The sequence below is a fragment of the Lissotriton vulgaris genome, chromosome 1_2, assembly GCF_964263255.1.
Source record: "Lissotriton vulgaris chromosome 1_2, aLisVul1.2, whole genome shotgun sequence".
In the NCBI taxonomy this organism is placed as follows: Eukaryota; Metazoa; Chordata; class Amphibia; order Caudata; family Salamandridae; genus Lissotriton; species Lissotriton vulgaris.
This window is the reverse complement of record NC_141686.1, coordinates 141,540,929-141,567,306: the sequence shown is the minus strand read 5'-3', so window position 1 is coordinate 141,567,306 and position 26,378 is coordinate 141,540,929. Positions and strand designations below refer to the sequence as shown.

The window sequence follows — 26,378 nt, the reverse complement described above, 5'->3', positions numbered from 1 at the left end:
GAAGACTGGAACTGTAAGTTGTGTACTTACCTGTAAAACCGCATTATTGTTTTCCTCGATAGGATAACGGTGAACTCTTTGGAAATTTCACTTAGTGTCGACTTTTTCTGCAAAACGCCACAGGAGGATGGCATAATATGGGGTGTACCCACCGCAAGGGAGGGACCTGTTGGTCCCGACTTGTACCTACCTGAAGAGCCCCTAAATTTAGTGTTTAGCGTCAACCCCAAATCATGCCTCCTTAAACAAGCAAGAAGAAGGACCGAAGAGCTGTGCTGAAGGAAGAAGACACCAACTTTTTAGGCCCCAGCCCTACTGATGTGTCCCGACCTCGACCTGCTCCAGCGGAATTTCGGCATGCCCTTCAGCCAGCAGCCCCCCAGAACCCGGAGGACCTGCCTTCCCTACAAAGACTTTCTCTCCTGTGCGCACCAGACTTGATCAAGAACCAGACTCTTGCAGAAGTCTGCGCCACTCCGCACCCGACACCCACAACCCGAGGTCGAGTGGCCCAACTCCGCAAGGACGTCCTCCTGGCGATCCTGACCTCTACCCTGGTGATTCTCGACACACCTCAAGCCTCCCGTTGACACCTGCAGCACCTATCTGGAGGGTCCCTCTGACTGCGACCGCAGATGGTAAGGAAAACCCGGCTCCTCAAGACACCCGTGCACCTGATGCCCCACGACTGAGAGTGACCCAACTGATGGTGTCCAGGAAACATCTAGCATACCTCTCCAACCTGTAGTCTCCTCCAGGCAGCCTCCTTAACAGAGCCTGCAGTGTTTGTTCCGACCGGCCCTGAGCTTAACCCTAGAAGCTTTGCTCCCTCAACTCTGTGGCTTGCTCATGAGTAGCCACCAACCGACTGTCCCCTAACCCTAGAGGCTAACATTGGGCCTCAGCACTCCGCACCCGGCGGCCCTAGTGCCTCTGAGGGTGCTTTTTAGGATTGTATAAATGCTTATTTTTAGATAAGTACACAAAATAATTCGCCTACATCCAATACCGGCGAAAAGAGGAGGTGGGAAGGAACGGAGAGGAGGAGGTAACAGGTATGGATTAACAACAGGGGACATCTAAAAAAACCCAAAAATCAATAAACTAAACAGTAATTCTCGCGCATAATAATAAAATTTCAACTCTCAACCCCCCCACCATGTAAATATTTAGGTGTCGGTCTGCGTTCCAGACATGAGGTGCAGTACCCGCAGGTATATTGGACAAGAGTTCACGAAACGTAGAGGACAAATAAATTATACAGGGATCCACATTTTCTCCTAAAGTGTGGTTTATGACTGCTTCAATTTTTCCATACTAAGCAAATCCCAGAGTTTGACTTAAGAAGTAGTGGTAACTATCCCCCTGCCCCCCGCTTGACTTAATAAGCGCTATCGACTCTCCCTGATACTCGGATCACCCTCAGCCGATTTGGGCGCTGAGACAGCCGAGCGACGGCCAGGTAAAATCGACTTTGGCGGCCATCTTTGTTTGGGGCAGCGTTTCCACGCTCTCTATTGGCCACTATAAAAGGATATCTCTGACCAAGCACTCCAATTCGCTGTGCATCTAATCCCCTCCTGAGGCGGAAGCCGGGAGGTAGTTGTTTTATTTGTTTGATTGTTTTTCCTTTCTGCACCTTTTAAAAACCTCGCTGAATTCCCAGCTTTTAATTTCACTGCACTCAGCTTGACCACGAAGCTTAGCTGCACTGTCTGAATCAAATCGTAATTGTTTTTACCCTCCTTGACTTAAGAAGTAGTGGTAACCATCCCCCTGCCCCCGCTTGACTTAAAAGCGCTATTGACTCACCCTGGTACTCTGATCACCCTCAGCCGATTTGGGCGCTGAGACAGCCGAGCCTCGGCCAGGTAGAATCGACTTTGGCGGCCATCATTGTTTGGGGCAGTGTTTCCACGCTCTCTATTGGCCACTATAAAAACGGAAGGTAATGACTCCGGCGCAGGTCCGGCGCGTCCGCTGCGCCGAGTCGTGCCCGAGTCGTGCCCGAGTCGCGCCCGAGTCGTGCCCGTCTGCGCCCGTCTGCGCCCAGGATGCGGCCACAGACGCAAGCTCTATCACTTTCTACGATCCCCCATTTCCCATCTCCTATGACAGTGCCACGCTTAAGACCCAGAAGCCCAAACACTGTATCCCAGCACCTATTCCACCTCAGGCTTTTAGCCCCCATCTACTTTTCATATCATGTAACCCAGGACAGCCTAATGACGACTCAAGGCATGAATGCTTCTTTTCTCCGACCACTACTAACTCTTCATTAATTAAGTCAGGTATGATTAACTGCCGCTCTCTAGTAAAACACACCCTCGACATTGCCCAAACCCTGGAAGAGGATAAGTGGGGGCTCCTATTCCTAACCGAGACTTGGTTAGGGGACGAAACCAACCCCACTATACACTTAGCCATACCCTCCGGCTACAGTATACTATGCGCCAATAGACAGGGCTCTCACCCTGGAGGCGGAGTTGCCATAATATATAGATCTCACTGGACTATATCCTCCTTCCCTTACAAACAACTGGAACGCATTGAGGCACTCACCTTTTGTATTAAAATAGCGGCCAATTTTACCTTCTCTGGCCTATCGCCCCCCAAACTCTAAAACATCCCATCTTCCCGTATTCTTAGATTATGCTCTGCAAGCAACATCGCATTATGCAAACTTTACCCTCCTCTGGGATTTTAATCTCCATGTGGACAATCCCTCGGACTCCATCTCTTCCAATTTCCTATCCACCTTATCAGACGGAGGGCTAAACCAACTTATTAGTAGCCCAACACATAAGGCTGGACACACCCTTGACCTGATCTGCACCAACCTGAATGGACTAGCCATAAGTGATCCCCTCCCGGTGATCTGGTCTGACCACCTCTTTATTCTATTTTCGTTTTCCCTGCACCGCCAAGATCGCCACATACGCCCGGCCAAACTTGCAATGCAGAAACTGGAGTAAGATCTCCCCTGACAGCCTTGCCGCCCATCTTCCACAGACACGATTTCTGACTTAGACACTAGACTGACTAACTTCAATGGCTGGATTTCTTCCGCCATTGACCTCCTCGCCCCTATTAGGCCCATCAAAACCTACCTCTCTGCCCCATCTGCTCCTTGGTACTCCAATGAACTCCGAAAATGCAAATTGGAATGTAAACGCCTTCAGAGATGTTGGAGAATAACCTACTCGCCCGACCGTAAATCCCTCTATAAATCTGCTCTAAAAGAATATAGAAAAAAAATAATTGAACACAAAAGAACTTTCCTAGAAGAAAAAATCAACCGCTCACAGGGATCATCCAGGGAAATATTTGACACAGTCAGAACCTTCACCGACCCCCTGGCTCTCAAACGACCCCCCTTGGTGTCGCAAACACTATGCAGCAGTCTCTGTGATTTTTTCGAAAATAAAATTGCCACCATATACGACTCCTTCCCTAGCAATATCAATTCAGACAAATGTACAACCAATACCGTCATCATTGGATCTGACTGTACGTTCTCCAACTTTAAAGAGATTACCTTAGATCAATCCCTTAAAGAACTCCAAAAATGCAAATCCAGATCTCCTCTTGATCTCTGGCCCGCCAAGCAATATAAATACCTGGCACCCATTCTCAACCCCATTCTGAATGGGATTTGGAACGACTCACTGCATACGGGAGTCTTTCCAGACTCTTGGAAGCATGCTTGGTTAGTCCCCATAAATAAGAAAGCCAACGCCGACCCCAGTGAACCCTCCAACTACAGGCCCATCTCTCTCTTACCAGCCCCCGCCAAAGTGCCCAAAAACTCGTTCAGGAACAACTAGCAGGTTTTTTAGAAACATCTGGTGCTTATTAAGACTCTCAGCACGGTTTTAGACCAGGATATAGCACTGAGTCAGCGCTAATCGAGATGGCAGATGCCGTACGCTGGAGGATGGACGAAGGATCAAGAGCGGTGTTGGTGCTGCTTGACTTGTTAGCAGCATTCAACACCGTCTCCCACCCCCTCCTCCTAGACACCCTACAATCCAAAGGCATCCAGGGCACGGCCTTAAAATGGATTGCATCCTTCTTGTCCAACCGGACGCAGGCAGTGTTTACCCCCCCATATACCTCGGACAGCCGCCCACTTCGGTGTGGAGTCCCCCAAGGCTCCTCACTGAGCCCCCTCCTATTTAATGTTTACTTCTCCCCCCTTGCTGATATCATCGCTCAAACTGGAATAAAGGCCACCTCCTACACTGATGATATTCAACTTTTATTTTCATTCAACAGCATTTCCCAAACCACCTTTGACCCACTAAAAAACTGCCTACGTACAATCGCCCAGTGGATGGACAATAGCTTCCTCAGGCTAAACGCAGGAAAAACGGAGGTATTATTCTTTCACCAGCCATCCCCACTAGACCCCAACATCTGGTGGCCTCTTGATTTGAGTGCACCACTCCGGCCTAAGGACTCGGTGAAAAACTTAGGGGTTAGATGGGATTCTAACCTCTCATTTTAACAAAAAGTACACACAGTCTCTGCAGCATGCTTTGCCAAGATCAGGATGGTGAAAAAGTTCATCAATTTCTTACCCAACAACACCAGGAAGACTATAGTCCAGGCGTTGATCACCTCGCATCTGGACTGCGCCAATGGCCTGTACACCGGACTGTCTGCAAGTCTATGCCATCGACTCCAGACAGTCCAGAATGCTGCAGTACGACTGGTTGGTGGCATTCCCCTACGCGAGCCTAGCTGTGATTGGGCAGGGCTCCTCATCTTCAAGATGGCCAGAGGCCAGGGTTGTGCTTCACTTAGTCTCCCCCAACTAAGGGGTGGGGTTGGCACCGGCTGGCACACACCCCTTCCGGACACAGTTTTTCCCGCCAGAGTGAGGGTCAGGACCTGTGGGGGCCAATTGCTGGGTACAGCAAATGGTCTGGAGAAGCTCACAGAGGCGGAATGCCTTTGAAGCTTTCCCCTGCCCATTCTGGGGGAGGAGGCCTAGCACCTCGCCCAGGATGTGCATTGTTGCAGGCCCAGGAGAGCGGGGGGCTCTCCACCCAGGGGTCCAGCAACATGTCTGCGGTGTGGCAGCCTCTGCAGCCACTCAGCCCAGACGTGGATTGTGGTGCATTTCTCATTAAATCCCACACTGCCATCAGTGTGGATTTAATGTGCTGAGAAGTTTGATACCAAACTTGTCAGTCTTCAGTGTAGCCATTATGGTGCTATGGAGTTCGTAATGTAGACCTCCCAGCACCATTTACTTTAAATGGCATCACTGCACTTACAGTGCCCTGGGTACTGTAGGGGCAGAGGGCTCATGCACCTGTGCCCTCACCATTGGCATAGGGCACCCAGCTAGAGGGGTGACTGATGTATGCCAGGGCAGTGGGGTTGTGGGCATGGCACACAGGGATGTGTGCCATGTCGACTCTTTGTTTAGTTCTGTACAAAGGCAGTGTGGGGTGCCAGGGTACAGGGCCCCTAAGGGTGGCACAATAAGTGCTGCAACCCTTAGGGATCTCCTCTGGTCCCCAGGCCCTGGGTACCTAGGGTACCATTTACTAGGGGCTGACAGGTGGCCAGAGATGCCAATTGGGTTTCAGTTTCAACACAGTTTTAGGGAAGGAACACAGGCCCTGGGTACCTGATGGGCAGGAGCCAAGAGCACACTCCTTCAAGCACATCAGCAGTCAGAAAAAAGTCTGGGCATACCAATGGAAGAAAGATGGCACTTTCTCACAGTATGGTAACATTACCCTAGATGACATATGTAGAGCAGCCACATGGTCTACACCGCACACATTCACAAAGAACTATTGTGTAGATATGCAAACCAAACAACAAGCTACTGTGGGCCAGGCTGTACTCAAAACACAGTTTCAAACTACTGCAACAGATACGGGTGGTCGCCGCTAGGAGTGGGTACTGCTATACAATCTATGCGCAGTGTGTAATCTGCAGCTCATATGCCTCGAACGTAAAAGGCTACTTATCAGTATGCATCTGTTCTTTGCTTGTAGAGCTGCAGAGTTACACATGCCCACCCGCCTCCCCGGCTACCTTTATCTGTTCGAGTACTATCTTAATTAGATACATCTTACATGAGCATCCTTCCTGTTTCTTTCAAACTCCATCATTTCCCTACTGGCGAAAAACAATCTAGGGTGGAGCTGATGCCCATGCGCACTGTTGTCCAAGGGAGGAGTCATCTATCCCGTCATTTCCAAAGACTTTTCAGGACAAAGACAATTGCAGACATCCAGGCCCAACACTAGTTGGCGATCTATGCACAGTGTGTAACTCTGCAGCTCTACATGCCAAGAACAGATGCATACTGGTAGGTAGCATTTTCCTTCACAAACCATATAGAAGTGTATACTTTTGAACAATGCTCTGCAGACAAGGCTGTAGACTCATTATTCCTGCCCCTCACAGATTGTAGAGAGTGTGACAAGGGAAGTCTTCTGTGCACCACACAGCGCGAAGATATAGATACTCAATGCCTTTTTTCAAATACATACACGACAACCAGGAAGCTAGGCTCAAATTGTTGCAGCCGAGTAGCACAATTCCTCCGCACTCGCACTCCTCACGGGACTGAGAAGTGTGCGTTCGTACTTGCGGCCATGGATTTAAAAATAGGGTTGAGCTCACTCAGCAGCAGGCAGACTGACCAGCACGTCTGCATCCGACATCTCTAAATACACCCACATTACGGGTCAGAGCTCAAGAAGATGCTGCTCACAGCAATTTAATGCCAGAAAATAAACACAAAAATGCAGATCGATAAACATAAACATCTCTTTTACGGATGAAAGAAACACAAAGATAAATAAGGCTCCAAAGGAGAGCCAAGCTATTAACATCCAGAGCAGTAGCAAAGAATATCATTGCAACGAATCTGGAAAACACTTACCTTGGCTGCAAGAAAAGAGCAGAAGGCTGCAAGATATTTCAATCCGATTGGTTGGTGGAGTCCATGGTGATTGGAAGCCAGGACTGACCTCATGGACTTTGTAGTTGTGTGTGGTTTACTTTTTTAGTTCACTGCTGTGAAATCGCAGTAAAGAAAAGAGAAGCCTAATGTGAGCCTCCATTCTTGACAAAGAATCCTCGCTTCCTGCCTAACGTGATCTCCCCATTTGAACTATTTACCTATTTTCTTTCCACAACCTGATAACATTTTTCGAAAGAGCATTATACTCAGTAACAGGGCTCTAATATATAACATTGATTGAACGAAGTCCATTAGCAAAATAAAGCATTTTTCTGTTGCCTTCGCGAAACCCCACTTGGGAAATCCAACTTAAGAGTCTGGTCTTGTGAGTTGAATGGTAATGTGCACCCAATTCTGTTATGCCAAACCAAAACAAACTCTGCATTCTTTGCTCTGAAATCTTTCTACTAGAAAGATGGCCGCCACAATGGCTTTCCCAGGCAACATAGTACGTCGGGGTGCTATATGGTTAACACCATATTTTTTTCTCCAGGTATTACTGTGTGGACATTCAAACATGGCAAGAGGCGCAAGTCGGGAAACAGTACTAAAAACTTTCTTTCAAACATTTACGTCATTCACTCACACAGGAAGCGAGGATACTTTGTCATTCACTCGTTAGCCACCGCTTTCGGAATATGCAGCACATGTAATATACAGCAGCACGTGCTACAAATGGAAAATGCTTCTTACCCTGTAACATTGTTTGTAGCTGCTTGTGCTATAGAGCCATTGGCACCCTTTTTCCTCCCCAGATACGATCTCATTTGTCAGATGTTTTTACATTGCATACATTATACTTTAATTTGCTGTGCTTCTGTAATTTTTTTATTTCCTTTTTAGGTCTCGTGGCTTTAACCGCGCGAAAGTACGGTCTCACCAGAGACCTATTGTGAGCGAGGCAGCTTTCCAGGAGACAAGAGATGGCCACGCGCATATTCCAAAAGCGGATCAGACAGGCCGCGTGCGCGAGAACGCGCACACTGTGGCCATCCCCTGTCTCCTGGGATGCTCACACAGCCACACATCCCCCTGCTTTCACACACACAGAGATACACACACGAGCGCACCTACACGCATGCACACATAAAGAGACACCCCCCCGCCGCCGCACACAAACCGAAACCCCCTACAACGCCAGAGTCTTGAAGTAGGCTGTACCACGGCCTGCCACTATTTACACAGGACAATGACGTGCGACACTTTCTACATACTTCGGTTTTCTTGTGCAGGTGTACATATAAAATGAGCCGTGGAAAGATCCAGGTCTTGCCTTCCGAGGTCCCCCACTTCCCCACCCTAACTAACACTACCGGGTCAGGTGAAATGCCTTTCCCTGATACAAATGCTTGGAGACTGCATGGTGCCGTGTCTTTGGTGGACCGAGGTGTCTTCGGGACTCCTAGTGGGTGGTCAACACGGACCGATATAGAACCGGCTCTTGCATTCTGGTAAGTAATTCGTAACCCGGTGGGCGGTGCTTCGGGCCTCAAAGCAGACAGTCCCATTGACAATACAACAGCCACCTCGCTCCCTCCCGCACTCTACAAAGAAAGCTGGCCCACTCACGGAGCACTGGTCTCAGCGCTGCCCGGGTCTTGGAAAAGGAAACGGAGGCCTCTGTGAACCGGCTCACCGATCACGCGCAAGAACGGAGAGGGGAGAAGGCGGCGATAGAAGTTAAAGACTGACACGTCTGCCATAGTCTGTCGTCTATTTCTGATGGTTCTGCCTCCATCTTTGGGCGGTAGCATATTCTAGCCTGCCATTTACTAGATTAAAACAGTACAGCAAAACATCCAAGCCTATAAGGAACATGATTGTTCTCTGCTCGAATTGACGATTTTTCAATGTAGCAGCAACATATAATCAAAAACAGAACAAATTTTCTCACAGAAAATTCGTCTATTGATGTAATTTTTATTATGATTCTAAAACGTTAGAAGGAATTGTTTCCAGTATTATGTGATTTCGCGACAATTTCGTTCAGCCGTTTGCACTGCAAGATGGCCGCCACCCAAGAAGTCCCAGAGTCCACGTGTAATCGCTCTTGCTCTTCCACTCAAGTTTGCTGCTGTTTGTTAACGCTAAAGCGGAGCTATTCATACCTGCAGACCAGGTAGTTGGGTGTGGCTTGACTGTATCTATGGTTTTCTGGATTTCCATAGTTGCCGAGACTTAAGTTTGATTATATGTGAAATTTCATGGTGTGTGTATGAGTGAGTGTCATTTTACCGCTGGTACGGCCCAAAAATTATACTTTGTCTAGGCTCTGATGCTAGGAGCAGTCTAAAAACTGTACGTGCCACACCTGAACGATGTGGATAAATAAATAAAACTAGCAATAGCAATGCCAATTGGTCTTACCTATGTGAGATCTATTAGCTTTGTCAATGTTTTCTAAGGCATGTGTCACAGTTGCTGTGTAACATGACATAATGTCAAGAAAAAAGTGATGACGCGGCCATTGTTGCCCTTGTCATTGCGGGTTTTTTAAAGTCGTTTTGCACAACAGCCTATGCTGCAGTGCATGTATTTGAAACAAGCATTTGCAATGCAATAGGTTTCACATTTATGCAAGTTTAAGTTATTGGCTTTGTAAATGACAATGCCTTTTATTTATGTTTTAAAAACCAAAACATGAATAATAGACATTGTAATTTACAATGCCATTAGCTCAAACTTGCATAAATGCGAGACCTATTGCATTGCACAGGGGGATAGTGGCTGGACCGGGGGTCTCCGTGGAGGCCGCCCCCCTGGAAGCAGAGCCCGAGCACCAAGGATTGGCAGGAGATAAGGGAAGCAAAGGCAGGGAAGGAGAAAGAGCGGGCCCACCAGGCAATTGGGCTGGGCCAGCTCAGGCGTAAATCTAGGGTAGGAATGTTGTAAGGAGATCAGGGTTATATAAGAGTGCAGGATCGTCGGGGCGTCCGTGACGTACAACGTGGTCATCATCTAAAGGGGAAAAAGCACTTTCATGCTGGTATTTTTATTTTTAGTCTCCCCATTTGGCCAAAGTACTTCAAGATCCACAAACACTTTGTTGAAGCAAACCAAGAATAATGGTAGAATAGTAATTTATCCTCCTATAATATTTAGGGAACTTATTTGCCTCTCTTTCGAGTTTCAAGGGAGGCTCAGAAATACAGGCACTTTCAGGAGGCGTCAGCCCCGTGCGTGAGGTGCATCATCAGAGCTGTGTGAATAACCGCTGTGAGCCCCGTGCCTAAGGTGCATCATCAGAGCTGTGTGAATAATAACAGCTGTGAGCCCCGTGCCTGAGGTGCATCATCAGAGCTGTGTGAATAATAACTGCGCCAGCCCCGTGCGTGAGGTGCATCATCAGAGCTGTGTGAATAATAAATGCGTCAGCCCCTTGCTGAGATATCATCAGAGCTGTGTGAATAATAACTATGTCAGCCCCGTGCATGAGGTGCATCATCAGAGCTGTGTGAATAATAACAGCTGTGAGCCCGTGCCTGAGGTGCATCATCAGAGCTGTGTGAATAATAACTGCGTCAGCCCCGTGCGTGAAGTGCATCATCAGAGCTGTGTGAATAACAGCTGTCAGCAACAGCATACTCTTGCACACACTCTCACTGCTCACCAATTCAAAATTTGCTAAAAAATTTTATGCAACACATTGTACTACACAATGCCAATAACTCAAACTTTAATGCTGCGAGACCTATTGCATTGTAAATGCTTGTTCTTTATATCTTTTATATTCTCGGGGATGGAGAACAATCTAAAGTGGGTGCATTGTGGGCTTCAGGACATGATCAAGAGTCATCTTAAAACCACACGTTTTGTAGCGTAAATATTTTTCTGAATTCACATGCTGTGCATCATTCCGCCATCTGGTGATTGGGTCCGAATAGTCTGTTTTCTTTTCTCTGTTTTGGGCGTCGTCGACTACCATTTGGTATCAGGTACGTCTCCTGTGTGACGTCAGACGGCGCCCTGTTGGTTGTTGTACGTGGTATCCATCTTCAGATTCTTTTTTCCGCAGTTAGGTCTGGAAGCAAGAAGGGAGGCTCTGAAGATTTTTTCAGGTAAAGTCCCAAAAAAGAAAGAAATGGACAAGATTTCAATTAATCTCCACCATACATCGATACCGAAGAGGGGGACAGAACTATGAGAACACAAGGAGACAAGGGCTGACAAATGGCGAGATAAGAGCCATGGAAAATACTCCCTTCAATTTCTGCCCCGAGTGCCACCACAAGTTTGCCCACCGTGTGCAATCTTTGCCTGCCCAAAGACCGTCAGGACAAGGACCGTGAGGCCTGCGCGGTGTTCCAACCGAAAACACTCTGGACATGCCAAAAGCAGAGGCTGGCCCACTATGCAACGATGTCACAGACTTTGAAGAAAATCTCACTGAAAGACCTAGGCCTTTCCAGTGATGAAGAAGACCGAGGAGTCCCGTCAGAAATCTAGAGGGGGCTTCAAAAATCCATCGAGCTGCAAGGAACCGGGTGAGGCAGAGAAGAAGATAAAGAAGGCAAGACGTCATAAACATCCATCAGAACCGAAGGGCCACGACAGCAAGGCGAAGGCCGCCCCGTGGCCGAAGAAAAATGTGATCGAGGGATAGCCGCGATCAAAAGAACCCCACGGAACCCTTCCAAGGGAGAACGTTGTGGGAATATCGCACAAGGCGCTGAAGACGAGAGTCGAACACGAGACCCCAAATTGCAGTGCAACACAGTCGAAAGAACAGGCAAACGCAAGCAAGAAACGAAAGCCTCCGACGCCGAGAGAGCCCTCGAGGTCGAAAAGAAGAGGCAGCATCTCGAAGCCGAAATGGCAACGCTTCTTCAAAAGAAGGATTTCAACACTTCGCTGCAGGACTTCCGTATCCCGAAGATCCCAGCCACCGAAAAAGACTACATCGACCCGAAGGGTAGGAAGAGGAGATTTTCGATTCTCCATCAACTCCAGAACCTAGCAAGGAAGACCCTGAGGAATACACAGACGCTCCCTAAGAGGAGGATGAATCTGATAATTTCGAAGACATATGGAATGACCTCGACACCGAAAGCCCCAAAGAGGAAATTTGCTGCTATCCCTCGAAGGCATCGCCACCAGATGATATAGCCTTCTACAATGGTTAAAAGGGCAGCAGATACTTTTGGAGTCCCCCTCAAGAGGAAAAAGGCGACACACGTTTCCTTCTGGAAACATTAGCCCCAGCCAAATAAGGGGACTCAATATTTGCCAATTCTGCCAAGCATTCTAGACCAAGGCAAGGAGGCCTTTAAAGAGCCAGCCTCAAGCAAAGGAGTTACACCCAAGGTCGAGAAGTACAAAGCCTCCTCCAAGGACCCGAAATATATTCAGGGAAACACTGTACCTGCCTCCATCATCGTTACCACAGCCAGGAGAAGGGCAACTGCCATCTCGAACAGTGGACCACCACCAGAAAAGGAAAGCAGACAAATGGTCATGGTGGACAGGAAGATGGAGAGGAGGCGGCGATGCAGTGGCGCATCGTGAACACTAAGGTCCTACTAAACAGATACAGACACCAGCAATGGGATGAGATCGAAGAACTCATCAACAAACTCCCCGAGGAGGACAAAAAGAGAGGTAAATCTATTGTCCAGGAAGGCAGAAAAATCGCTAACACATGCCTTAAATCTGCACTGGATGCAGCAGACACTGTTAGAAGGCAAATATACATAGGTACAACCTTGAAGACATGCCCAGCTAAGAATTTCTAGAATTGAGCATGAGGTTCAAACTTTCATCATTAACAGACCTTTCACAGGAGAGGCACTGCTTGGAAAGAAGTTAGACAAAGCACTCCTACAAATAAAAAAGGATAATGAGACAGCTAGAGCAACGGGAGCTCTACAGCAAAGAGAAACCTTTAAAAGAGGTGGGTTTAAAAGCAGAAAACCCACAGGTGGGTTCTATGTGAATCCATAGCACTACAAGAAACAAACTGATAGTTACAGGGTAAGTAGCATTTCCTTCTATAGAACTGTCTTGTAGAGTCCTCTAAAACCCAACTATCCCCACTAAGACTACTCCTACTCCAAAAGCAGATCCAAAACTGCACCACCTCTTATCCATGTCTCAACATTAGAAGGGCTAGAACACAGGCTCTCTTAGTTTTAGCTCCGCAAAATGGCAATAAAATTTTGTTGCGGAGCATGAGGTAGAGACGCGAAGTATGCAACCTATCCTGCTCTGGGGTCGTTTTTCTGTACTTGCAAGATGAGCAATAGCATCTGACCTGCAAAAGAATACTTACAATGTACAACTAATTTTGTTTGTATGATAAGGTGAGTATAGCTAACAAACTCTATATCCGGGCTCTCCAAGGTTTTCTGTAATAAGAGCTAAAGTTCTGTGAAAATCCTCCTGAGCTACTAATATTAGAGATGTAATGGTAACCACATAAGAAAAGATTACATTAGTGGCCACCATATGCAATATTGTGAGCTGAGATTACCTTCATGCATCTGGCATGGTTGCCAACAGTGATGTGAAAATGCTTTGTCTATGTGGGACACCTCTAAACATTAACGCACAACAGTCATAGCTGCACTGCCCTTAGCATATAGGTAATGAGTAAGAAGTGTTCGAGGCATGTGGGCTGCTAAATTCATATCTTAGCATTAGATCGCCGCCTAGTGTTGGGTCCGGATGATCGCACATTGTTGTCCTGGAAGAGTCTTCGAAGTGTCCTGAGATAGGTGGCTCCTCCCCTGGACTACAGTGCGCATGGGCATCGGCTCCATCCCCAGATTGTTTTTTCCGCCATTGGGTTCGGATGCGGTCTCGACGTCTCTCTGTCGGAACCGAGAAAACATAACTTTATTCGGCCAAAAGGCCTTGTATTTCTTACGTCGGTATTGTTTGCGTGCGGTCTCGAGTTCTTCCGTCTCTCGGAGCCGGAATCAGCGGAGTTTTTGCTCTTCGGACTTCGAGGCCTTCTCATCGCGACTCGACAGAAACTTTTCCGGCATGGAGCGGAGTCCTTTTAAACTCTGTCCGCACTGTGGGGCCAAATACCCACATATAGACGCGCACCCGGTCTGTAACAAATGCCTTTCACCAGACCATAACGAAGGAAACTGCAGAGCCTGTGCAAGTTTCAGGTCCAAGAAGACACTCAAGATTCGGCGCGCGGTGCGCCTGGAGGCCCACCAAACGGCCCCGGAACCGGACGACATCTTCGACGACCAAGAAGAAGAGGACCTGAGCCGTCATCTTCAAATCTCCCCGCCCGAGACGGAGGTCGAGGCGGATCCGGAGGACGACGACGGAGTCGTGGATCAAGGCCTTGAAAACGTTGACGAGGTAGGGGACGTCGAACAAGTTTATGGGGCCGTGGAAGATAGCTCAGGGGATGAGCTATGCCCCGAAGTTTACGGACATATGGAACGGGTCACGGGATCGCCTGTCGGCCTTACCCAAGACCCCGTCGCGCAAGCCACGGCCCGCCTTTAGGCCCGGCCACGGACTTACTTGCTGCACAGACGGTATCGAAACCGAAACTGAAACATACGGTATCGACTACACCTAAGATGGCTGAACCGAAACCGAAACTGAAACTTAAGGACTCCAGCGTCCCTAAGATGGCGGCCGTACCACCACCTAAATCAAATAAAAACGCTGCTTCATCGACTCCCTCGACCTCCGGTCCACAGAGATCGAAGAAGTCTGTCGATTCCACCGTGTCAAAATCGGTGCCAGAGGAGGGATCCTCTAAAAAGGGCGGAACGCACAGGTCAACCGCTACGACGCCGGCAAAGCCCGCCAAGGACAGCGGCACGGCTCCGACGCCAACTGGGACGTTGGTCGGACGCGTGGTAGAAACGGAGCCGTCGAAATCGCACGGATCGAAAGCTGCCACATCTGCGCATCGATCCAGGGCCTCTGGGGCGGCGGACGCTGCATCATCGTCCAAGACTCAAAAGGGCCAACAGAACGTCGGATCCGAAGGCAAGATCAAGGATTCCTCGTCGGTGCCAAAGGCAACTGCGAATGAAACGTCCCTCGTCGCTGCTTCACTACAGAGAATTAGGGAGAAAGCCGCTGCTTCGTCGGCGCCGACGCCATCGCCACAGAAGGCGATAGACGTTCCGGTCAAATCTGACAGTAAACTCCTCTACCTTCTGCCGCCAAAAGAGGCGCCGAAGGCCTTCGCAACAAAATCGGCACCGAAGAAGTCGGATTCTTCAACGGCAGGGGCACTTTCGGGTCGAGTAATCGACTCAGAAGAGGATTCGGAGTGTTTTATCGACGCTAATACAGGCAAATTGACCCTTTACAAAAGGAAGATAACTTCGCAGCCGGTGGACTCCTATGTCATCCCCCTGAAGAAGAAAAAGTATCCACAGGACGCCTCAGGCCTCATGGAACCTATCCAGTCCCCTCCAAGAGGGAGCCCAACTCAGTCTCCAGACCCCTCTGACGGTGAGGGATATGGTGAAGATGACCAATACACTTTCCCAGCTAATGAACCAGATGCACAGCCGGATTCATTTGATGACTTTGGGGACCAAGACACCCATAATGTGGGACAAGACCCACAGCCTTTCAGTACACGTGCATCCCCAACTGAGGATTCTGCAGGTTTCCATGCACTCATTGAAAGGGCAGCTGCTAATCATGATGTGGACATGCATGCTGACCCTGTTGAAGAGGATTTTCTATTTGACACTTTTGCAGTTTCAGAAAGAAATGTAAAGACACTGCCTATGCTCAAGGGGGTCCTCAAGCATGCGGCGGACATCTTTAAAGAACCTACCAGGGCGAGGGTGGTCAATCCACGTATTGAAAAAAAGTACAGACCAGCACCTGCAGACCCTGCATACATTCGGGGACAGTTGCCTCTTGACTCCCTGGTGGTCGCAAATGCCCGAAAGAGGGCCAACTCCCAAACAACGGGTGAAGCTCCTCCCCCGGATAAAGAGTCCAAGGTGCTAGAGGCAGGAGGCAAAAGGGTAGCTGCGCAGGCTGCCAATTTCTGGCGTATTGCAAATACACAGGCACTATTGGCACGTTATGATAGGTCGCATTACGACACCCTAGAGCAAATTGTGCAACACCTGCCTCCACAGTTTCAAGAGGGCACCAAAATGATTATACAGGAGGGACAACTGATCTCCAACGCAGCCATAAAGTGTGCACTGGATGCCGCGGACACAGCCGCTAGGACCATTAACACTAGCGTCATGCTGAGACGACAGGCGTGGCTCCGCATATCGGGGTTTAAACCTGACATTCAGACAACCATACTTAATCAACCAGTCAATCCTGATAGACTGTTTGGTCCAGATGTTGACACCACCCTAGAAAAAATAAAAAAAGACACCGAAACTGCCAAATCTATGGGGGCCCTTCAATCACAACAGTTTCGTGGCAATACTTTTCGTCGCTCAGGTGCACGTGGAGTCACCAGAGGACAAATGGGTCAGCAGTCACAATTCTCTAGAGGTGGAGCACAATCCTCGTACCCCAAACAGAACAAGGGGGGCTACAGAGGAAACAGCACCAGAGGACGCGGCAGAGGGAACAACAACTCACGCGCCTCTACCCCAAGCAAACAGTGACTCGCTGTCACTGCCCCCCGACCACTTAACACCTGTCGGGGGGAGACTACAACAGTTCCTGCCCGTCTGGTTCAACATCACCACAGACAGGTGGGTGCGACAACTTGTTCAGTACGGTTATTGTCTAGAGTTAAAATCCACTCCACCCAACATTCCACCAAGGCAAAGGCCTATGTCCGCAGAGCACTTGCACTTATTGCAGCAGGAAGTGGTGGTGATGCTGCAAAAAGGAGCAATCGAGCTCGTACCAGTGGGGGAGGAAGGCACAGGGGTATATTCCCTGTACTTCCTTATTCAAAAGAAGGACGGTTCTCTCAGACCAATTCTGGATCTCCGTCCCCTCAATCTGTATATACTGTCAGAACATTTCCATATGCTTACACTGCAACAGATTCTTCCCTTGTTAAACCAAGGGGACTTCTTAGCAACCTTAGACCTCAAGGATGCTTATTTCCACATTCCACTTCACCCGTCCCACAGAAAATACCTCAGATTCACAATCCAAGGCAGGCATTATCAGTTCAAGGTCCTACCCTTCGGAGTCACCACGGCCCCAAGGGTGTTTACCAAGTGCCTGGCGACAGTGGCAGCGCACCTCAGGAGGCAGAACATCCATGTCTACCCCTACCTGGACGCTGGCTCGTTCAAGCCAAGTCGGAACAGCAGTGCGCCGCAGACATGTCAACCACCATTCACCTCCTTCACGACTTGGGTTTCTCGTTGAATTACCCAAAGTCGCATCTTCAGCCGGCACATGTCCGGCAGTTTCTAGGTGCGACAATCAATACCCTGACGGCCACAGCTCAACCAAACCAAGTCAGGATAGAGAGCATGCAATCTCTAATCCGAAAGTTCAGACCACAACACTCACTTCAAGCGAGAGTGTTCATGCAGTTGATAGGCATGATGGCCTCCTGCATCTTCATAGTCCCTCACGCACGGTTGCATATGCGCCCGCTCCAGGAGTGCTTAGCGAATCAGTGGACACAGGCTCAGGGACAATTAACAGACCTAGTGTTGGTTACCAGTCGGGCATACGACTCTCTGCATTGGTGGACTCCACACAACCTTTGCAAGGGCTGACTGTTCCAGGAGCCAGTGCCACAGATTGTCCTAACAACGGACGCATCTCTCCAGGGATGGGGAGCTCATCTGCTCAATTTCACAGTGCAGGGACTATGGACAACGCAGCAACAGAAGATGCACATCAACTATCTAGGACTGATGGCGATCTTCATGGCGCTCAAGTCCTTCATTGTACATCTGTGCAACAAAGTGGTGTTAGTCCGGACGGACAACATGACCGCGATGTACTACATCCAGAAGCAGGGGGGCACCCACTCACCGCAGCTGTCTCATCTGGCTCAGAGCATGTGGAAGTGGGCCATTCAGAGGAACATCTTCCTCATGGCGGAGCACCTCCCAGGGAAGGACAATCAGATGGCGGATCTGCTCAGCAGATACAGCCATCAAATGCACGAGTGGGAGATACATCCATCAGTACTCCAGCCGTACTTCCAAAGGTGGGGCCATCCAGAGATAGACCTGTTCGCCACAAGGGAGAACGCAAAATGCCAAAGCTTCGCCGCCAGGTTCCCACACCCGCAATCGCAGGGCAATGCGATATGGATGAACTGGTCAGGCAAATTTGCGTACGCTTTTCCGCCGACACCTCTGATACCACTGGTGGCGAAAAAACTAAGGCAGCACTCGATGACACTCATCCTAGTTGCTCCAACGTGGGCGCGCCAGGCCTGGTACACCACGTTCCTCGAACTCTCAGTGGTTCCGCATCAAAGACTGCGCCTCACGCCCAGGCTTTTGACGCAGAACCATGGAGAAATTCAGCATCCAGATCCGCAACAGCTCAACCTGGCGATCTGGCTCCTGAAGTCTTAGAGTTTGGGTACCTCAACCTACCTCCTGAATGCATGGACATCATCAAGGAGGCAAGGAAACCAACAACCAGAGCATGCTATGCGGCAAAATGGAAGCGTTTTGTCATTTACTGCACCACCAATGACATCAACCCGCTAGATGCATCTATCCCTAACATCATTTGCTACCTGCTGCATCTTTACAAGTGCAAGCTAGCGTTCACTTCGATTCGGATACATCTATCCGCCATCGCAGCTTACCTTCAAAATAGGCAGCATCTCTCTCTCTTCAGAGTGCCTGCCATTAAAGCTTTCCTTGAAGGTCTGAAACGAGTCATTCCCCCAAGAACACCGCCAGCTCCGGTGTGGAACCTCAATGTGGTCCTCACCAGACTGATGGGACCACCATTTGAGCCACTACACTCGTGTGAACTACAATTCCTAACGTGGAAAGTAGCTTTCCTGATTGCTATTACGTCACTGAGGCGTGTTAGTGAGCTACAAGCGCTCACAATACAAGAGCCATTCATTCAAATTCATCCAAATAGGGTAGTGCTACGTACTAACCCCAAATTCCTTCCAAAGGTGGTGTCACAGTTTCATCTCAACCAAACTATAGACTTGCCGGCATTCTTCCAAAACCCGCAAACGGTAGCGGAAAGAATGCTCCATACGTTAGACGTACGGAGGGCGTTGATGTACTACATAGCCAGGACACAACACTTTAGGAAAACAAAACAGCTTTTTGTTGCCTTCTCACCACAACACAAAGGCAACCCGATTTCCAAAGCAGGAATAGCCAGATGGATTGTTAAGTGCATCCAAATTTGTTATCACAAGGCCAAGCGCACTTTAACAATACCCCCAAGGGCGCACTCCACACGCAAATTGGGGGCATCCATGGCTTTCCTAGGGAACATTCCTTTAGAGGACATTTGCAGAGCAGCCACGTGGATTACACCACATACCTTTACAAAACACTACTGTGTTGACGTGCATTCCAAGCAGCAAGCTGCTGTAGGACAGGCTGTTCTCAAAACACTTTTTCAGGTTTCTGCAGCTGGCACAGGCAACCGCCGCTGATGGAGGGACTGCTATATATTCTATGCTAAGATATGAATTTAGCAGCCCACATGCCTCGAACTGAATATGCTACTTACCAGTATGCATCTGTTCTTGGCATGTAGGGCTGCTAACATTCATATCGCCCACCCTCCTCCCCGGTGCCTGTCGCAGCTGCAGATATACTATTGTATTCAATCATTAGCATGGACATCATTTACACTTTACACTCCATCTTCTGCCACAATGGCGAAAAACAATCTGGGGATGGAGCCGATGCCCATGCGCACTGTAGTCCAGGGGAGGAGCCACCTATCTCAGGACACTTCGAAGACTCTTCCAGGACAACAATGTGCGATCATCCGGACCCAACACTAGGCGGCGATCTAATGCTAAGATATGAATGTTAGCAGCCCTACATGCCAAGAACAGATGCATACTGGTAAGTAGCATATTCACTTCCCAACACAGTTTCATTTTTATTACTCAAATTTTAGCTTTAAACGTGTTTTTGAAATTCTAACATTTTTTTCTAAAATATCTCGTGATTTGTGAAAACACGCGTTTAAATGCACATTTTTCATTGTTAGTATAAATGTATTAATTCAACCCAGCAAATGCTTGTAATTTAGTTCACTGGGCTGCACACAGGACTGCTACTTGTAGGTAGCTAGAGTGCTACAAGTAGCTCAAAAGCTACTTATTGGAGAAGCCTGATTTAGATTTTCCAGTAGTTGCTTATTGAAGTACAGCAGACAAGTGTTGTGATCTGCATTTGAACTATTATGGTAACTAATATTTTCCTGTGCTTGACTAAATCTTGTTGTGGGTTCTATTACTGATGTTGATTATGTGCGAATTTAAGATAAATTACGGATTTATTTTAGTTACCAAAGGTTTGACTACTTTCTTATGTGTACTGTTCTTTTTCTTAAGGTCGAACTAAATGAGATTGAGTCTCGCTGTGAAGAGTACCCACTCACCCGTGCCTTCTGCCTTCTCATTAGCAATCTGGTTGAAAGTTCCTTTCCTTCTAACTTGGGGGCAGGGATTCGCCCCCCTGGCTTTGATCCCTACCTCCAGTTTCTGAGAGACTCTGTCTTTCTTCGCTTTCGCACCCGAGCATATAGGAGAGCGGCTGAAAAGGTAATAACTTTAATGCATCGTAACAAGAAATGCGCTGTATGTCCAAATTGCTGCCATGAATTTTTATGTATTACCTAACTTAAATTGCTTTCTCCTCATTTTGAGGTCCTTCTTAGCCCTTCCTTCAACTCCAGCTATAAGAGACTTAACTTGGTAGCAGCTTATTCTTGGTTATTGCATGGATATGCTGCCTACGCTTCCGATCAGCTTGTGTTTTCCTGTGTGGAGTGGACTGGTGAATGTTGAAATGTGTGGTCCCAGAAATTGTCAGAATATTATCTGACAAAAACATTGATTCTTAAAAATAATTAAAGTCATGAAAGTTAGATTAATCCTATCCTCAGTGCTTGGACCTCAGACCACTTAATATTTAATATTTGTCCATAGAATTAATGAAGGTGTCATTGTCCATATGTGCATAGCATGACACACGCTGTAAAAGGAGCTTATTTAAAACTACTTTGCAGGATGTGAAAAGAAAAAAACAGCAACATTCGGTCTAACATTAACACCTTCAATGCTATAGCAATTCCCCCCCGGTGCTGGGTGTCCCTTAAATCCCATTGTTCATGACGAGCTCAGCTCGTCATGAGCACAGGAGCACTGTACTGCATGACGAGCTGAGCTCGTCATGAGCATGGAAGGAGTTAAGGAAAAGGGCAAAATGGTTATGCATTACTGCGGTGACAAGACTGCTGATCCTTTAAGGTTCTAGAAGGTTCAGTGCCCATTATACATTGTACTGGATGTTGCCTCCCAGAGTCATTTCTGTTTCCAGTTCGTGCGAGAAGGTTCCTAGAGGATTCACACACAACTATTTTTCAGGTACATTTTTCTCAGAATCCCCCCTTTTTTTTTTAATAACACTTCATTAGTTTTATTATAGGCACATGTTACACGCAACCAACACAAAACTCCACAGAGACTCTGCAATAAATTACAGGACATTTCTTCCATTCATCCCACTTCACCCCTTAGTCCACCTGCAAATGCAGTCTCCAGTCCTTAAGGCTCCCACCATACCCCCCCATCTTTCAGTGCTTCCTGGGGCAGCCAAGGCTAGACAAATTGATTCCATTTTGCTGAGCGGTCAATGCCCTCCTGCCACACCTTCATTGTTGGGGTTCTGGTGTATTCCAGTGTTTAGCCACATCTCTCTTCGCAATCAATGTACCCAACCTCACAGGCGTCCGGTGCCCTCTTGGGCCTCCCAACTCATCCACCAGCCCCAACAATGCAACCCTTGGTGATGCCTCAATGATTTTGCTAAGAACTGCTGATAGGGCCGCAAAGGTAAAGAGTCTGGCTGTCTGGGTGACGAGACTCTTCCAAACCATCTGATAAAAATCTATAGTGTCCCTCACACATCTACTACAGGCAGGATTGGGAAGTTTGTGGGCTCTCCACAAGTGTTTACGTATGTAATAAGTGCAATGCAGGTAATTTAATTTAAGTCAGATTGGCTAAAATGGCCAAGTCTCGGGGTGCCATGCATGACTCCCTCCAATCCGCCTTGTCCTTTGGAACCCCCCTCCCACCCCCAACGCTCCATTCATTGTATCTGAAAGAGACACTTTAGTGATAGATTCCTTAAATTAGAATATCCCCAGGCGTCAGACTGGATCCGGAAAATTTTGCGTAGCAATACCCCTGCATGCCGGCAGGCGTCGTCTGTGGCTCCGCGTCCGTCGTTGGCGTCGTTAGCGCCGGAATGACGTCGTCGGACTACTTAGACGCCGCCCATGCGCGCTGACGTCAGTTCTTCTTTTTTCCGCGCCAGCTAGCGCAGATCCGGGAAAACTCTACCCTTAGTCTTTTTTGACTAAACTTTTTTATCTTTTTCATCATTTCTTTGCTCGAGTCTTCGACTCCTATGGTGCTGGTAGGGATGCCTGGGTGTAAACTCTGTTCCAGGTGCGACCGACGGATGTCAGTTACCGACCCCCATCGCCGGTGCCTGAAGTGTTTAGGCCTCGACCACGACGACCGCACCTGCTCCGACTGCCGGGCCCTGACGTCTAAGGCTAGGCGAGAGCGGTCTCGCAAGCGACTGGAGCTCCGGCAGTCGGCCCCACGCCGCTCCGAATCCCGGTCCCACTGGAGGTCGAGGGACAGGTTGCGGGGTCGGAGCCTTCGCAGCTCTGGGAGTGGACATAGGTCGTTGGGATCCAAGTCCTCAAGTAAGAGGCATTTGAGGTCGGAGAGACATCATCATTCCTCCGACCCACTCAGACGCTCGCACGATGCGGCCGGGGGTTCGGGTGACAACACCCGCGCGGCTCCGCCTGAGTCGGTGTCGTCTGCCCCACAGGGCAGGACGCGACGCCTGGGGAGGTCGAGCGGTACCACATGGCCAAAGGGTCCCTCCCTCCTCAGCCGGGCCCTGGCTGGAGGGCCTAGCTGGTCTAACGGGCCTAGCGGGTCGGGCGCTTCGGCTCCGACGCCGTCGGGTGCTTCGGTCCCAGCGCCGCCGGCGACTTCGGTCCTGGCGCCACAGGCCCTCTCTGGATCCGCTTCCGGATCGTCGCCGGTCGACCTCGCGACCTCGCCGACGCCGGCCCTACTGGTGTCACCCCCGGTGCCTGTTATGGGCGCTATTCCCAATCCTACCCGCGGTCCAGTTCTGGCTCCGGAGCGGCGTCGATGGGCACCGCTACCGACGGCTTTTGGAGAATTCTATTTCCATGAACAGGACACATCTGTTGAACCTGTGCTACAGGAGATGGGTGACGAGGGTGATTGGGAGGGGTCTGAGGACCCTCTGGCACGGGAGTACCAGTCACCACAGGACTGGACATGTGAGCTTGGGGAGGCCAGTGGCATTGACACCTCGCCAGACACTGGATTTGTCTCCCCTCCCACCATGGCTACGGAGGAGGGGGCATCTTATAGTGTAGTGTTGACACGGGCAGCCAAGGCCCTAAACCTTGAACTCCCTGTTGCGGCCGTGAGGACTAACCTCCTCACAGAGGTCCTTAAACCGCAGGCAAGCTCCAGTGAGCCTCTGCTGCCGTTTAATGAGGTCTTGTGTGACGTTCTTGTGGGCACTTGGTCCAAGCCCGCCACAGGTCCGCCTGTGGATAGGAACGTGGCCAGACGCTACCGCCCTGCCCCTGGCGACCCTTGCTTTTTGTCAACCCACCCCACCCCCGAGAGCCTAGTCATCCAGGCCTCCACTTCCCAGACCGCATTCCCGACGCCTCCGCCCGATGGGGAATCCAAGAGGTACGAACAGTTCGGGAACAAGGTGTTCTCGTCCCTCAGTTTGGGATTGCGGTCAGTTAATACCGCATGCCTCTTGGGCCGCTATACCCACACCCTGTGGGTTGCGGTCGCGGACGTGCTGCATCTGAAAGAGACACGTTAGTGATAGATTCCTTACCTTAGAATATCCCCAGGCATCAGACTGGATCCGGAAATTTTTACATAGCAATACCCCTGCGTCTGCGGCTCCGCGTCCGTCGTCGGCGTCGTTAGCACCGGAATGACGTCGTCTGAGTACTTAGATGCTGCCCATGCGCGCTGACGTTAGTTCTTTTTTCCGCGCCAGCTAGCGCAGATCCGGAGAAGCTCTACCCCTAGTCATTTTTTGACTAAACTTTTGATCTTTTTGATCATTCTTTTTCTTTGAGTCTTCGACTCTATCGGTGCCGGTAGGGATGCCCGGGTTCAAGCCCTGCTCGAAGTGCAACCAACTGATTTCGGTCACGGACCCCCATCGCCGGTGCCTGAAGTGCCTAGGCCTCGACCATGACGATCGAACCTGCTCCGACTGCCGGGCCCTGATGTCGAAGGCTAGGCAGGAGCGGTCCTGCAAGCGGCTCGAGCTAAGGCAGTCGACCCCGCGCCACTCCAGATCCTGGTCCCACGGGAGGTCGAGGGACAGGTCGCGAGGTCGGAGTCATCGATGCTCCGGGAGTGGACACCGGTCGTCAGGCTCCAAGTCCACAGGTAAGAGGCATGAGAGGTCGGAGCGACGTCATCGTTCCATGCGCTGGAACGTTTTAAGGACTCCAGGGCTACGGCCAAGTCCATGGTCCTCACGGCCCCACGCCAGCAATCGGTTGCCTTCGCTCCTTTTGTGGCCACGGAAGGGGTGCCCCCACACGTTCTGACAGCCACGCGCTGCAAACCGTTCAACTGCGCGGTGGCGGCCGTGGAAACCACTGTGGCGGTGGTCGGGGACAACGGCGAGGCCAGTCCACACCTCCCTCCGCAGCACCCGCCTCAAAACCTTCCTAGTCAGAGTTTTCAGGCCCATGTGACGTCTGTGGGGGGCAGGGTTCGCCATCACCTCTCCCACTGGCGCACAGTCACTTCGGACAGGTGGGGGCTGCAGATCGTCCGAAGGGGCTACTCCCTCCCCTTCGAGGCGACCCCTCCATCCATGCCACCACGTGTCGGGGGATCACTTGCAACTTCTGCAAGAGAAAGTCACGGCCCTCTTGGCCAAGGGGGCCATCGAGCGCGTTCCTGGGCCAGAAGTAGGATGTGGTGTTACTCCCACTACTTTCTGGTACCCAAGAAGGGCAAAGGGGGCCTTCGCCCTATCTTGGACCTACGGAACGTCAACGGCTTCCTCCGGAAGGAGAAGTTCAAGATGCTGACTCTGGCTCAGGTCTTAGCTGCCCTGGACCCAGGAGACTGGATGAAAACGTTGGACTTGCAGGACGCCTATTTTCACATCCCCGTCCTGCCGGCCCACCGGTGTTACCTCAGGTTCACGGTAGGCCACGAGAACTTTCAATTTACCGTGCTCCCCTTCGGCCTTACCAGCGCCCCACGGGTGTTCACCAAAGTGATGGCGGTGGTCGCAGCCCATCTGCGCAGGTTAGGGGTTTCAGTCTTCCCCTACCTCGACGACTGGTTGTTGAAGGCGGGCTCGCCCCAGACAGTCGTCAGCCACCTCCAGACTACGGCCGATCTCCTGCATCTGCTGGGGTTCTCCATCAACGTGCCGAAGTCATACCAGTGTCCCTCTCAGAAGCTCCTCTTCATCGGAGCGGTTCTGGACTCAGCGCAGTTTCGGGTTTATCCACCCAAACAGCGGGTTCGGGATATTCAGGCTCTGATTCCGATCTTTCAGCCTTTATCCCGGGTCTCGGTCAGGTTGATGCTGCGGCTTCTGGGGCTGATGGCCTCCTGCATCCTTCTGGTGCATCACACCCGGTGGCGGATGCGGGCTCTGCAGTGGGACCTGAAGTTTCAGTGGGCCCAGCATCAAGGAAACTTGTCCGACCATGTCCTGATCTCGGAGGGCACTGTAAAACAGCTGCAGTGGTGGCTCACGGACCGCGAATGGGTCAGTGGCAGATCCCTCTCCCTTCCCCAACCGGAGCACACAGTGGTGACTGATGCGTCCCTCCAGGGCTGGGGAGGCCACATGGGAGTGACGGAGATCAGAGGCCTCTGGTCTCCGGCGGAGTCCCGGCTCCATATCAACCTTTTTGGAGCTGCGGGCAATCCGGCTTGCACTGAAGGCATTCCTTCCCTCTGTCTGGCGAAGTGTAGTGCAGGTGTTCACGGACAACACCACCTCTATGTGGTATTGCAACAAACAGGGCGGGTGGCAGGTTCCTTAAACGACAGGGCGGACGAACTCAGTCGTTGGTGCATGATGGATTACAAGTGGCGTCTGAACTCTGATGTGGCACAAGGTCTCTTTCAGCAGTGGGGAGAGCCTTAGTTAGATCTATTCGCCACCGAAGAGAACGCGCA

The 26,378-nt window shown here is 50.0% G+C and overlaps 1 protein-coding gene across 1 annotated transcript in view; it reads left to right on the top strand.

Annotated features, from left to right (window-relative positions):
• Positions 1-26,378, top strand: part of NUP205 (nucleoporin 205) — a 967,082-nt gene that overhangs the window by 301,178 nt on the left and 639,526 nt on the right. Inside the window, exon 15 of the mRNA XM_086952983.1 lies at positions 20,451-20,660. Within this exon, the coding sequence (XP_086809109.1) occupies positions 20,451-20,660 (210 nt within the window). The remainder of the gene's footprint in view (positions 1-20,450; positions 20,661-26,378) is intronic.